A 16,301-nucleotide genomic window follows, 5' to 3' on the forward strand; every position below is an offset into this window, starting at 1 on the left:
GTATTATTTTAATCTTAGTTTCTTGTGTACAATTTGGAAATTAGTATGGCGTTCATATCACTGAACTAGTGTATATTAACTATATTTGTTCAGGGGCCAGCTAAAGGACGCCTCCAGGTGCGGGAATTTCTCGCTACAATGAAAACCTGTTGGTGGCCTTCTGCTGTTGTTTTTTCTATGGTCGGGTTGTTGTCCCTTTGACACATTCCCTATTTCCATTTTCCGTTTTATATTGATGGGAAATATTGACACTATGTGTTATTTCACTATTGCAGAACGAAGGAATACACGAAAGTAGTGCATCAGTCTGGACTAGACTAGTACATATAACCGGAATACTCGATTAAGCTTGGGCAACAACAAACTAATTCATTGTATGCACATTACCGCATTTTATAAATCAAAGGATTTTGTTTTGGTTTATGAGAATAAAGATATATATATAACGAAGGCTGAAATAATTTCTTCTAGTGTAAGAAATAAAAATTTAAAATTTTCAATTCGAGAAAAAAACAAGCTTGTTGAAATTTCAAGCATTCATTTTGAACCCCTCACTGCAACTGATCATAGAGCGATTACAATGTCAATGGCTTCTTCTCTACATTATAAAGTAAAACAAAATCAATTATACCGACAACATTACGATGCTGCAATCGAACATTACTACATTCCGCGGAAGTTCAACAATAGTTAACTGCACGAAGCGGAATGATAGGTACGTTTTATACCACTAAACAAAGAAATACAATTATCATAGATTTTATAAAGAACGCTAATATTGATTATCCACAGTTAACGTAAAACATGGTATTACATTTGCATGGCAAAATCAAATTGTCAGCTTGGTGATCAGCAAAACAAAAATCCCAACCAGACGACTTTTATGTGAAATTGGTGTGGGCTATTAACATAAAATGAAAATTAAGCCACCATTGCTGAATCATGTAACAATGTTCGTTGATTTTATTGTTAACCCATACACTAGTAACAATTGATCTGATATGAATTTCAGTCATGTGGTAGTAGTTGATATGATATTTCTAATATACTTAGTACTCGGGTGTGCTCCATCTTTACCATTTAGGCAACTAACGTCAGACTAAAGAACATTATTGACAGAAATGCACCAATCTAATGCAATCTTTATGTAACAATGTTTTCATTGGCATCAGCCATCTCTTAGGTCACGTGGCCAATAAAACTGAATTTGCGACCGTCAAATACCCAATTGACGGCGGCAATTCTTTAATTACGGTAATGTTATTCCTCAACTCAATAGATATAAGAAGATGTTGTTATAGTGTCAAGTGGACAAGTCACAACTTGTAAAATGTAAATCATCATAGGTCACAGTCCGGCCTTCAACACAGAGCATTGGCTCACACCGAACATCAATCTATAAAGGGCTCCAAAAATAATGTTAAACTATTCGCACAGGAAAGCCAACGGTCTTATCAATATAAAAAGAAGAGAAACAAGAAACACTTTAACCAAATTAACAAACTACAACCACTGAACACCAGTGTCCTGACTTATCTAGCACATTTAAACGTTTTAACAGGCGCCAACCTTCACCTTAACCTGAATGTAACATCACAACACAGTAAGACACACTTCAAGGCTAAAAAGATTACACCACTTTCATTGTAAATTTTTTTATCACGTTCTTAGGTTAACATAACCGAATGATCCTCTTTATCTTTATAGAATATTCACTTTGCAGAGATGGTTGATAAGATTCCGTGTTGTGATTGACAGACAACAGTCGCGAAGCATTCCGAAAGTATATTTAATTTCCCAATAAAAAAAAAAAACCCATTTATGACCGCACGTGCTTTCCTTGGCGACGTAACAACAATACATGAAGGAGCTTATTTTAACTCGTAATTTCATGGTTATATCATGTATAAATATGTATTATAAGAATTTGATCCCGCCTTTTGTAATTTCAAAGAGATGTAAAAGCGTTGATCGGAAACACAAATGTGCTTCGATCAACACTTTTACAGCCGAATAAAATTATATATAAAAGAAGCATTGCAATCTTGAATGATAGGAGTTTTTCAACTTGCAGGTGTAGGATAAATGTTCTTGATTTCAAAATGAAAAAAGAAGGAAGAGATTAATGCTGAGCTTTTCGTACAGAGAATTTTCTTTTTCATTGTCAGATATTAGAAACATTTGAAAGAAAGGCGAAGATTATTTTTTTTACAAGCCAATCATGATTAGAACAACCGTTATCCTGTACAGACGAAAAAGATCCTCCCCTCTTAAACAATGAAAAAGAAAGAAAAAACCCAGTGGCGAGCATAAAATCGAAAAGCGAACAGGAATTAAAGTCTAAACTTTTTATTAAACTAAATGCCAGGTTTAAAAGGTCGAGTTGTAAACTTAATTTTGTTACAATTACAAGAGGTCATCGATGACGTTGCGGATTGTTCTGTAAAATACTGCATAAATGTATTTCATCAGCAGTGGTTACGTTCAACTGAATAATTCTTATGACGGTCGCAATGTATAAAGATTTTTTTAGTGTAGTAAGGGAGATAAGTCAATGTTTTCAGAAAGTTGTACGAATTGAAAATTTTACCATAAAAATAAAGATTTTTTTTCTAGTATTATTTTTGTATACAAGTTAACCGCTGGGTTTAATGAGAAGAATTTCACAAAGTAAGAAAAAAATTTAAATTGATTTTCCTTCAGAATAATAAGAAAATAAAAGCAAACGCAAATCAATTTTCTTTACGAAAATAAGATATTAAATTCAATTGAAATTCGTATTGATTTTAATGTTGAAGTAGGGCTACTGCGAGTAATTGAGATTTTTGTTTCAACTTTAAATAACAATTTACAACTCGTATTACTGATCTATATTTGTCAATTATTTATAGAAAAACAAGATACTATAGATCTCCACTATAGATATATTATTACATTGACAGAAACGACATTTTGTATAATTTTCTGTACTTTTGACTGTGATTTGTTTTAAACCTTTAACATAAATAAGGTTAATTAATCAGTATTTGGATTGTCAAATAAAAACTACATAAAAATGCCATTATATACTATTATACTCTTAATTTCGACAGCTTGTATAAATAGTGTAGAGATGTCATTTATAAAGCTAAACATTTGATTACCAGATGGTGTCACTTGTTGATGTCAATTTCTCATACGGGGTCTTTCTTACCTGATCCTTCATTCTCGCGGGATTAATTCACGTGCAAAATCCCACAAGAACAGCCATTACAGTTATTCCTATTAATTATTAGTTATGAATAACACTGATTGTTTTTATAATTAATTCCAGAAAAGCATATGGAAAATAACAAATCACCTCTCGGCCATTATTGTTAAAGTGACAAGCGATCAATACGTAAAGCAGACGACACACATAGCCTGTCAAACACAAACATCGATTTTTCTAAATATTTCCTCTATTTGCATAATTCTCTTTTATTTCGCATTTTCATACTAAAAACAACACTCTTACAGTTGGGAGAATGTTATGTAATGTTTTGTTGACAAATTCAGAATTGGGATCGAATAATCTAACTGCCGAAGGAGATCTTGCTTATAGATCAGATATCTAATTACCAAAAGGGCAAACGAATTTGTACCATTTACATACCCTTTTACTAGCTATAAGTTCTATCGAGGCAGCACGCGACAGAGATCTAAATCTGCAATGTATACACAATTGGAAACTCTATTCTATTACAATGCCAATCGAAGTTAGACACCGAAGTAGAAATTGCTTATGCATGTTATACATAGGATGTTTAATCACCAAAAGCGCAATATGAATTTTTCAAATTTACCATATATGTACCATACATTCCCTTATTTACCAGCTACATGTATGTGTACCACAGAAGCAACATGCAACAATTATCAAAATCTGCATTATATAAATGATGGTATACTCCATTGTATAACAATGCCAATCGACGGTAGATAATAACATTTACGGTACTAATTTTTCTGCCCATTTCGACAATAAACGTCTCTTCGATGATGCTCAAACTATTTTGAAAGTCCAAAGCTTATTGAAAATATGAAGAGCTTGTAAACCAAAAATGGCAAAAGAGTATAGGCAAAGTCGGGCAAGCAACCACAGTTTTGCGTCTATAGGATATATTCCTTAATTTTGAAATAATTTCCAAAAGTTTGTAACAGTAAATTGCAAATACACAAAATCCGTATTTTCATACCAATACCGAAGTACCAATATGGGCTGGTGACACCCTCGTAAAATGATTGGTACTATTAACGGCAGACAACAATCTGCTACAGACGATATAAAAACAATTTTGAATTGCAACGGGAACATAGATTTTATTGAGCCGTGTCGTAAATTTACGGTTATGGTTAACACACTTTATCATCTTCCTTGAAGTGTGAAAAAGCCCTGCATCCCTGTCTAATACATACTGAGTTATAGGAAGATGTGGTGTGAGTGCCAATGAGACAACTCTCCATCCGAATAACAATTTATAAAAGTAAACCATTATAGGTCAAGGTACAGGCTTAAACATGGAGCCTTGGGTCACACCGAACAACAAGCTATAAAGGGCCACAAAATTAATAATTTTAAGACCATTCAAACGGGTAAACCAACGGCCTAGTCTATATAGAAACCGAGAAACGAGAACCACGTATAAATTACATCAACAAACGACAACTACTGTACATCAGATTCCTGACTTAGGAATTGGTATGGATTTTGGGCCTACATATTTTGTTAAGATTTTGTCTCTGGTGTGGACAGTTATTTCATTACAATCATACCATCGTCATGAACACGCATGAACTATTTGGCACTGGACGTTAAACAACCAACATTAATCAATCAGTCATACCACACCTTCTTCGTTCAAATGTAATTTCAACATTAGATTTAACGTACTCAGACCCAAAATCAAACGAAAACAGCCATGGTCGAACACAAGAGCAAGTAAAAAAAGTTCATATTTATGATAAACATAGAAAGCAAAAAGAAAGAAAGAAAAATGAAAAAAAAAAACATTTGGTTTTGGATATTTGTAAATATTTTCGCATTCAATATATAGTACGCATTTGAAATGAAGTGCATGCCAAAGAAACTACATAAGAAACTTCAAATATTTGGTTACCTGAATTTTTCGTTTAACAAACTGTGTAAAACTTAATAACCTATATATATATATAGCGAAGCCTTTATTTTGTATAACCTAGTTAGCCGTGTGTCACGAATAATAAGTACTTATAAAAAAGAAGATCGATTGCCAAGGAGACAACTGTCCACAAGAGACCAACATGGCACAGAAATTAACAACTGTAGGTCACCGTACGGCCTACAATGAGCAAAGCTCATACCGCAAAGTCAGCTATAAAAGGCCCCGAAATGACAATGTAAAACAATTCAAACGAGAAAACTAACGGCCTAATGTATGTAGTGTCAGCAATTGGCTGATATACATATAATTTTTCAAGTAAAGATTTGTTCTGAACGGACGGATTTTTGTACATGTCCTAAGATAAATAAGTACAACAATTGGATATCGTAACTTGAGCGGATTTTGTGCAAATATATTGACCTTAGGTCTGTCGTAAAGTTATCATATATCAAGACATACAGCTTGACGCAGCGCGAATCGTCACGGGGGGTACTAAACTTACCAGTATAAACAATTTATATGTTGAAACTCGATGGGAAAAATTATCTGAAAGACGACGCAATCACAGACTAACTCAGTATCACAAAATTTTGAATAATAAAACTCCAGAGTATTTAAGAGACTTATTACCTGATTCAGTAGGCAGTAGGCATGATCATAATACAAGACAGAGAAATAATATTTCACAAGTCAACACACGGACCCGTTTATATTCTGAATATTTCATCCCTGCAACAACAAAACTATGGAACACTCTTAACTTAAACATAAGAAAATGTGAATCTCTATCATTATTCAAAAAACAAATTAGTACCCAAAATAGTAAGATCCCAGCGTATTATTATATAGGACATCGTTTTGGTCAAATTCTTCATGCTCGCTTAAGAATGGATTCAAGTTCATTGAATTCTCACCTTTTCCTTCGTAACTTAGTAGACTCTCCAAATTGTCGTTGTGGTGATGTAGAAACAAATTCTCACTTCCTGTTATCTTGCCCTTTATATACTAATTTAAGACAAGAACTATTAGATTCTGTTTCAGTTCTTCCTGTCCAAGTTAACACAACAACTTTGCTTTTTGGATCAACGGTACTCTCAGATGAGCAAAATAGTCTTTTATTTAGTTTGGTGCAGAAATATATTATTAAAAGTAAACGTTTTAACCCTTGATGTTAATGCTTCGTCACTCATTAGGAACCAAAGCATTTCACACTGTATACAGTACAATAATTCATGTATATTTTTATTTATTTTTTATTTTTTTCTCAATAATTTTTTTTTCTTCTTATTCTTCTTTCACCTTTTTCATATTCATATATTTATTACAGAGCATGCCAGTTATTTATTTTATGTATTGTTCAATAAGTGTATTATTTTTGTAAAGGAGACAGATTTGTAAAAGCAAATTGCTTGTTTCTGAATCCTGAATATATTTGTATTATATCGTATCATGATGAATTTATCTGAATAAATATTGTTTAAACTAAGACATACAGACATATATGTATAAAAAACACACACTTCAACCTTTTACGTGTTCCGGTGATTAATATTGATAGATTTTGTCCGTTATTATTGAGTTCCTTTTTTGTATTTAACTTGGAATTCAGTATTAACTTTTGTTATACTTTTCTTTTAAATAGTTGAACCTATAAGAATAGGTATTCAAAATCCGTATATTTTCCTCCTATTCATGCTGTCAGGTTTTTTAGATGTAAAAAAAAATCTTTGCAAATGACACAGAAATTAACAACTATAAGTCACCGTACGGTCCTCATCAATGAGAAAAGCCCATACGGTATAGTCAGCTATAAAAAGTTCGTAAATAACAACTGTAAACAATTCAAACGAGAAAACTGACAGTGTAATTTATGTACAATAAGATTTATCTAAAACCGCAACAAACCACAACCACTAATATTACAGGCCCCTGACTTGGGACAGGCACATACATACAGATTGTGGCAAGTATATTTGATTTAAAAAAACTTACTTTGCTAGGGTTGGGTTTATCCATGGCCGCCGATACTGCAGAGATATCAAATTTTTCACGCACCATCTTAACATATTTATGAAGTTAATATACAGGATCTCTACACTGCGGACAACAACATAACGACAGTAAAATTTACTAGAAGTGTCCTTTTACTAGAAGTGTCCTACGGGGGTTATTTTTTTTATTTACAAATTGTTCATATAATGTTGAAACATAAATATACATGTAATTGTAATTTAAAAAAACACATCTAAAAGTATGTAGTGATTAATCATTGTTTAAAAAAAATGTGCTTATGATTATTTTTGTAACTTTCAGTTTGTTTACTCTTATGTTATAATACATATATGTAGTGTCAAAACTATTTTTCATTTTGTACATGTAAAGGTACGGTGTCGTGTTTAGGACAGAAATGGTCAGTGACCAATCTCATACAGTGCCAAATACAGTTATGAATGCTGCAAGGATATTAACCGGGGCATCAACTTGTTGGGGGATCTATTTTCAATTCTTTATAAGCATTCAAATTTCAGAAAAGTTCATTTTGTTCAAGTGATTAAAATTATTATATTTAGGATAAAGTATGATGTAACCGGATCTTTTAACCACGGACACCGCAACGAAGGTCAAATTTACTATTAGTGTCTTACGGGGGTATTTTTTTTTATTCAGAAATTGTCATATAATGTTGAATTTTTTTTATACATGTTGTTTTAATTACACACATGTTAGAGTAAGAAGTGATAAATTGTTTTTTAAAAAAACACCCAGATATTGTTTAAAAACATGTGCTAATTATGATCAACTGAGTTTACTTGTATGTTATTATACAGATATGTATATGTAATATAAACTATTTTTACATTTTGTACATGTAAAGGACGATGTGTATTGGACAGCAATAAATGAACAATCTGATACAATGCATGCATGAATTATTTAAAGACAATTATATATTTGACCGTTTATTGAGCAATTGCAATAACATTATGTACTAGGTAATTTAACACATGAAACATTTGCCACTGGACGTTAAGCATCAAACAATCAATCAATCTAGGTATTTTACACTATATCGAGAGGTAAAATTCATATACATGTACAACATGTAGTCAGCCTCATCGGGCCACAGGGGACCACTTACTAACGTTTTCATTAATTAGTGGTGTAAACTATGACACAAGAGTGGTCCCGTAATAACCGTTGGCAAGGGCGGATCCAGGCGGTTTAAAGTGGCACAATAGTCGAAAGCGGAAAATATATATTCTGCCGTCGGAGCGGAGCGGAGAGATGCACAAACGTTTTTAAGAAAGATTTTATGCTAACAAAATGTTTATTTTCCAACTTAAAGGGATATGTACGGCATCTACGCACCGCCCTCAATCCGCAACTGAATAATATATCTGTTTAAACAATCTAGATGTTAATGTATCTGATGACATTTATCTTATAGTCATGATTAGGTATATATACATGTACCGAAATAATTCATACAAGTGTCAGACTAAAATTATCACAGATACCAGGCTTTAAAAATTTGTGCTCTTCTCTCGTTTTGTCTGAAAAAGTATCATCAGCGACGCTCAAATAAAAAAAGTAAAAATGTCCAGATAATCTACGAAGTTGTAGAGCATTCATAACCTTTCAGTGATAATGAACGCAATACTAATTTCCAAAGTTTATCTGGTTATCGAGATACATGTTTAATTCGTACTACCCCCCTTACTATTTGTTTAAATTTATAACTGGTGCATTTTTACATGTCAGTCGAAATTCATTTATCTGGTTATCGAGATGTATAATTCGTACTATCCCCCTTACATTCATATATGGAGATGTGGTATGATTGCCAATGAGAAAACTATCCACCAAAGTTCAAATCTCAAATGAAGCAGATATAGTTAACAATTTTGAACTCTTCTTTCGCTTAAAACACTGCATATTCTCCTCTTTAACTTAACTTACAATTTTGCTCTCTCTCTCTCTCTCTCTCTACTTAAACCACGTTATAATCTCCCCTCAAACTTAACAAATTTGCACTCCTCTTTCGCCTAAACCACTCCATACTCTCCCCTTAAAATTGACAACTTTGCGATCTTCCCTCGCTTAAACCGCTTCATATTCCCGTTAAATTTGTCAAATTTGCACTCCTCTTACACTTATAAAACTTTTACTCAATATTTTTTCAATTCAACCTCCTCTTTCCCAAATCTTACCTCATTGTCGCTATCTAATCCCTGCTTCGAATAAACCAATTTATACTGTACCCTTACACTTGACAATTGGGCATTCCTCGTTCGCTTAAAACACCTCATATATATATACACTCCATTTAAAGATCTTTAAACGTGACAATTTTACACTCCTCCTTCGTTAATACAACTCCATACTCTCTAACTTTAACTAGACTGACGATTTTGCACTCTTCTGTTACTTTAAATATTTCAAACAACTACCCTTAAACTTTCAAAATGTGCCCTCCTCCTTCACTTAAACAACTTTTATTCAATAGTTTTCCTATTCCACCTCCCGCTTTCCCAAATCTATCTCGTTATCGCTATCTAATCCCGTTTCCTCCTTTCTCAGCAGACGATATTCATGCCATGTTGTTGACAATTTTACACTCCTCCTTCGTTAATACAACTTCATACTATTTAACTTTAACTAGACCGACAATTTTGCACTCTTCTGTTACTTTTAATATTTCAAACAATATCCTCCTTCACTTAAACCACTTTCACTCAATATTTTTCCAATTCTACCTCCCCCTTTCCCAAATCTTACCTCGTTATCGCCATCTAATCCCTTCCCGTTTTCCTCCATCCTCAGCAGACGATACTCATGCCTGTATTGAATATTTGTTTGTTTATGTCCTTTATTTTTCATTTGTTCTGCAACTTTTTATTCAAAATCAATAAATCCATAAAACATAACATAACATGCACATGTTTACTTATCGTAAAGTAATCGAGTCTTTTGTAACGCCGTTTTTGATCAATGACTTAGGTGGCTTAAAAGCAGGTGTTCAAAGCTATCAGATGCTACACTAGTCTAACACCGATACATCGAAACAAAGTTGAGAATCAAAGCTGATTTGTTAAAATTAATTACATCTCCTTTAATTATTTGACCATTACATATATTTAATCAATCCCTGGAGTGTAAAATCGGGTTTTACGTAGGGAAAAATCTCGTTATTCATGATAGAAATCAATCAGATTTCACAAGTTTAGGATTTTTTACGAACGCCAATCAGTCATTTCTAAATGATAAAACAATGGCGTTCACAAATCTTGAAATAACTACTGAAGCACTAAATTTCCATATTACACGAATGTCATTTTTTAAAAGATCTAGCATATTAACATGCAAAAATGTTTAATTGATTCTAGTATACCGACTTCAAGTTTTAATGAACCATACAATAAACGAACTAATTCTAGTGTACAAAGTGCAATCTTACGTTTATTTTAGTCCGTCCTTTTGCACGACGGCACCATAATAAAGAACCCAGATACATTAATCGAAGTCTGGGTCTTCTGCATCGATACAATGATAAAGACCTCAGGTACATTAATTGAAGTCCGGTCCTTATGCACAACGGTACAATATTTAAGAGTTCAGCTGCGTTAATCGTGGTACGGCGATTTTGCACAGCAGTACAATAACAAATAGCTCAGCTATGTAAATCGTGGTCCGGCCGTTTTGCACAGCAGTACAATAACGAAGAGCTCAGCTACATGTACGTAAATCGTGGTCCGGCCCTTTGCACAGCAGTACGTGGTCCGGCCCTTTTGAACAGCACCACAATAATAAAGAGCTCAGCTACGATTTACGTGGTCCGGCCCGTTTGTACAGCAGTACAATATTAAAGTGTTCTGTTACGTAAATGAAATTATAGTCCTTTCGCTCTTACTCAACTGAAGTTCAGCGGTCCTCTTACAAACTATCTAACAATTTGTCTACCGCACACATCTTTGCCTAAATTTAGTTCAAGATTATATATGTCATATCATAACGATTTTGTTTAATTAAGCTTTTTAAACATTGAAAAGGTAGTATAACTGCACCAGATTACATTTATTGGTGCATAATGATATGCATATTAGTTGCAATATCTATAAATCTTTAGTCAGTACATAGAAATATCATAAATGTATTTTTTTTAGTCTATATAATATACATTTGTATTCAAAGGCGTGACAAGTTCTTCCGTTTACGGTCTAAAATGAAAGTTAGCACACATACTTGTTTCCTCGTTAGTCGAATTGAAGATTACGCATATTTTCCATTAAACTTAATTGAACCACAAAAAGGAATATGTCGTTTTTCATGGTTGATTTCAAATTTCAAATTACAACGATTTCTATCCACGCGAGAAGTGACATTTAATGGAAATTAACTTGAAGTTCTTAATATTAACTGCTGTTCGATTATTTCAATTTTGAAGGAAGCCTGTTAATGGAAACAGTTCAACACGAAAATGATTTCACTACGGTATTAAAAAGATGAGCTTTGAATTCGTGTCGTTGTTTTTTCGAATACCAGTGCAGTCAACAAATTGAAGTCAGAAATTACCGCATTATATCTATGCTGATGACACCTATATGTTGTTCTTTATTCCAACAGATTAATATTTGTAATTCCTAACATGCACTGGACGCATCAACAGTATTCGATGTGTAAGTCCTTAGCCAAATAAACAAGAAGCATTTGTACCATCATTAATCAACGCCATTAAAAATATAAAATGAATTTCAGTTTCAACTTTCATCCACTCTATATCTTTATCGCCGCTTATTTCATACATGTATATTCACATTTGAGCCGCTTATAACCTTTGAAAACTAATGCAATAATGGCATGCATTCCCTTCCATGACTTATACATTTTATGGATATTTCTGTCATAAACATTCTACGATCATAATAAATATGGCACAAACATAATATTCTACAGGGCAATTTTTAATTCTACTACTGATATACTGAGAAATCAAGTTGACAGTTTTTGAATTATTAAGAATTTGCAGTACTTAAAGAAAATGATATAAACAGCCAAAACACAATACAAATTAAGCAAATACAATGCATATTCCGTTTCTGGTAAATATAGAAATCCTGGATATTGATATTTCTTCAATTCCTTCGTCTAATAACTTTTTTTCCAATTCTAAAGGATTAAGTTGGGATTACGAAAACAAATGTCATGACTACTAAACAGTTTGATCACCAGGAATATTATCGGCCTTTACATGGCGTTGTCAGTATATTTTCAATCTATTATATGTTTGACTGTCCCTCTGGTATCTTTCGTCCCCACTTTACAGGAAAAAGACAAATGTCGAAACTTAGAAGTATCTAGTGGTCGGATTATCTAAAATGTAATGCCGGTCTCGGCCATTGCAAACAAAGTTGAAAACAGTCACAATGTGCCAACACAAAACAAATTGAATATAACAGGCTCAATGCGACTTCTACAAAATTTCTAAAATTGCAGTTATTGTACTTCATTCGCACTATGAGGCTTTTTATTTCATTTGTGCCAAAACATATAAAAACGCCGATACATATTTACAAAAATGACGAGTGAATTTCTTTCATTGTAAAATATACCCCGACTAAAGGCTCGTATAAAAAAATTGTAACCTTTCCTCCATAATTATTAGTATTTGAATGAGTTCATTCAATCAAAAAAACATGCATTTCTGAAATTTACTTATGTATAAATATCACATTTGACAAAATGTCGCAAAGAAGAATCAGACACACATCTCTTTAAGATGTAGCTAAACACTGCAGATATTCGGTATTTTTACCTTGAAAATTTTAATTCTTTTGAAATACATTCAACTTCCTTAATACGAGTTATTTAACAAAGACTGTGCAAACAGGTTCGTGGAATTTGCTCATTGTTGAAGGCCGTATGGTGACCTATAGTTGGTAATTTCTGTGTCATTTTGGAATCTTGTGGAGAGTTGTCTCATTGGTAATCATACCATATCTTCTTTTTTTATATTAAAAGTTTATCCTTTGCATGTTTGCGGAAAAAACCCTTTATGATGCATATTTGTTTTAAAACTAAAACACTTTGAGCACATGCAGATTTAGAATCAAGAAATCTCAAAATTTTGTAAGAAATTATGATTAAAGTAAAAATATCGACATGCATAGCTATATTCACCTTACACCTACATGAACATAATGTGTACAATGTATATGCTAAGAGACAAGCCATTACACCTTCCTTTCATTATACTTTATCTATCAAGCAAATAAAGCTCCATAACAACAAGAATATGCTTGTTGATTTTAGGATCATTATGATTAGCATTAGAGAAAAACAATTTAAAAGATTTTATCATGAATAAATTACATGCATCATCTGTAGATATAAGAAGATGTGGTATGAATGCCAATGAGACAACTCTCCAACCAAGTCACAATTTGTCAAAGTAAACCATTAGAGGTCAAAGTACGATCGTCAACACGGAGCCTTGCCTTAATGCGAACAGCAAGCTATAAAGGGCGCCAAAAATGACAAGTGTAACGCCATTAAACCAGCGCTCTAATCTTAATAAAAAAAACGAAAAACTAGAAACACTTATGAACGACATCAACATGTGTTCTTTTAAACCGCATGTGAAGGATCGCGGTAGCATGTTTGCCTCAAGAGTAGGAGTTTGTGGGTGAGGTAAGATCCCTGACCGGGCCATCAAATAAAACTAAAATTGGTATGCTCGTTTGGCGTTTAAGAATAAGAGCAAATAATCCCTTTTTCATCGGAGGCTGTATTTAACTGGAAAAAGGATAAACTATTGTGTATAACATGTATAATTAACACCATACAAATAAAGATCCAATTGCTACTGGGTGGATGGTACTGTCGGTGACGGAAACACGCCATTGTAAGGCATAATTCTAATGATGACAGATAACAAATAGAATAATACTAAAACAATAGCTCAACAGTTTTTTTCCTACTACACAAAAAAAAAAAAAGAAAAATGTAGACTAAATTTTAATTGTTGTTATTCGCGTGACAATATTGATTCTCTATGAAATGACTTTGCAACAAAAACAAATAGGGTTGTCCTTCTTTGTCAATAGATATATTTACCGAAGATTAATTTATTTATACAAAAACAGCTTCAAAAAGATGAGTTTCATTAAAGGGTAAAAATTGGCCTTCTAGTAGAATTAAGATAAAAGTGTATTATTTGACAGTTATTTATACATTTGTAAAAAAGAATTAATAAGTAAAATTTATAGTTTCAATATTCAGTAAAATTTGACAAATGCTTCTATTTAAACATAACAATTCAGAAATAGGATGGCAAATTTTCAAAGTGCATTTAGCCAATGAAATCGAATGATTAATGATTAAGATTCAGCTGCTTTCTTCTTAAAAATTGGAAATATAGCAAAAATTGAATACTCGTAAGTCATTAACACTTCATTATTAATTGAGATAGATTTAGAAATAAAAGTTCGATTTTATGTGAAATTTTAACATTTTATACTGAGACCTATACAATCAAACATTGAAACGACTCATACATACAGTACGTGTATTTATTAGTATAAATAATCTCAATATTGTTTAGATTAGATTTGTTCGTTTAACAGAGAATTCTCAACCAATTCAGACTGGAGAAAGAAATTTGGAGGCATGTTGAATTTCTATAATAGTTCTTGAAAAACTGGTCATTATCGTGATATATGGACTGCCCACAGGACAGTGGTATTGACTAAGAAAGTGATAATGACTGAGCCGAAATATCTAAAGCTTCATATAAGTCCAAATACAGATCATCTTTACAAAGAGAATTTTAAGACGGAGTATAATTTTATTGGGAAAAGACATTCTAATAGTGTGTTTGCATATTGTACCTTTAATACAAATACTCTTCCTTGTAACTCTACCACAACAAATGACTTGTCCTACATTATTTGTAAGTTTAAGATCCCATACAAATATCTTTGTATTCTATTTGTATGCCCCACCTACGATAGTAGAGGGGCATTATGTTTTCTGGTCTGTGCGTCCGTTCGTCCGTCTGTCCCGCTTCAGGTTAAAGTTTTTGATCTAGGTACATTTGTAGTTTTTGATGAAGTTGAAGTCCAATCGACTTCAAACTTTGTACACATGTTCCCTATGGTATGATCTTTCAAATTTGAATGCCAAATTAATAGAGTTTTTATCCCAATTTCACGGTCCATGGAACATAGAAAATGATAGTGCGCGTGGGGCTTTCGTGTACTGGGGACACATTCTTGTTGTTTAAGGTTTGCACATCTTTACCTACTGCAAACAGAGAATACCATTGATGTAAAACATTTGAATTTAGAACTGTGATTGAATACAAAACACAACTGTCTGCAATTGGTTTACCCATGGAAGTACTATTCCATGGTTTACCATTTCGTATACATGAACATTTATTTTTTTAATTAATCTATTTGTTATTCTATATATTCTTACAAAAACTTGAATTATTCCAAGATTAATAAATCACAGAATAAAACGTTACCACTGCTTCTTGTACAGCAATAGGATTACTAATTAATTTTTCTTTTCTATTTCCGTAAAATTTCAATCAACAATGAAAAAAATCCAATAAGTTATATTCCAATATACGATGCTAAATGAAGGAAGATTCTATAATCCGTACCGACTTATATGTTAATAAAAACCATTTTACACGAGGATTAGTCATGACAAGATATATTTAGAAAATCCCATGTAATCCATTTCTGCTTCTTTATATAGAAACTTAATCCTTCCATTCACTTACTTACATTGCTATTTTAGTACAAGATATCTTAAACAATGTTGAAGTGGATCTCTTAAAATGCATATTAACTACATTTGTTACGATGTAAGCTTAACAGATATTCTATTTATACAGATTCCCGCGGACGTACAGTGTATTTGCACCTAATAGAATGTACTTCAGTTTCTCTAACTCTATGGAAATTTATCCCTTTCTGAACCCATTGTATAAAAAAATTTAATCAACGTATGGTTGACTGTGATCTCAACAGATAATTGGATGATTTTAAGGGTCATGACCTATTTAGCCAACTGGATGATTCAAAATATGCTATAACAGGTGTTAATGAAATTGACAACTTCGTGCAA

The 16,301-nt window shown here is 32.6% G+C and overlaps 1 protein-coding gene across 11 annotated transcripts in view; it reads right to left on the reverse strand.

The window, feature by feature from the left end:
- The window catches only part of LOC134695072 (prolyl endopeptidase FAP-like), a 135,586-nt gene that overhangs the window by 55,305 nt on the left and 63,980 nt on the right, over nucleotides 1-16,301 (reverse strand). For 2 of the 11 annotated variants that reach the window (XM_063556266.1, XM_063556265.1), the window contains exon 1: nucleotides 3,194-3,364. The exons of 6 other annotated variants lie outside the window; for them this stretch is intronic. In XM_063556266.1, the coding sequence (XP_063412336.1) occupies nucleotides 3,194-3,205 (12 nt within the window). In that variant the 5' untranslated portion in view covers nucleotides 3,206-3,364. Of the gene's footprint in view, nucleotides 1-3,193; nucleotides 3,365-7,154; nucleotides 7,314-9,941; nucleotides 10,025-16,301 lie in introns of those variants that run through there. 3 more of the 11 variants (XM_063556252.1, XM_063556259.1, XM_063556261.1) reach the window with 3 other exon arrangements.

Source organism: Mytilus trossulus, chromosome 13 (assembly GCF_036588685.1).
Source record: "Mytilus trossulus isolate FHL-02 chromosome 13, PNRI_Mtr1.1.1.hap1, whole genome shotgun sequence".
Taxonomy (NCBI): domain Eukaryota; kingdom Metazoa; phylum Mollusca; class Bivalvia; order Mytilida; family Mytilidae; genus Mytilus; species Mytilus trossulus.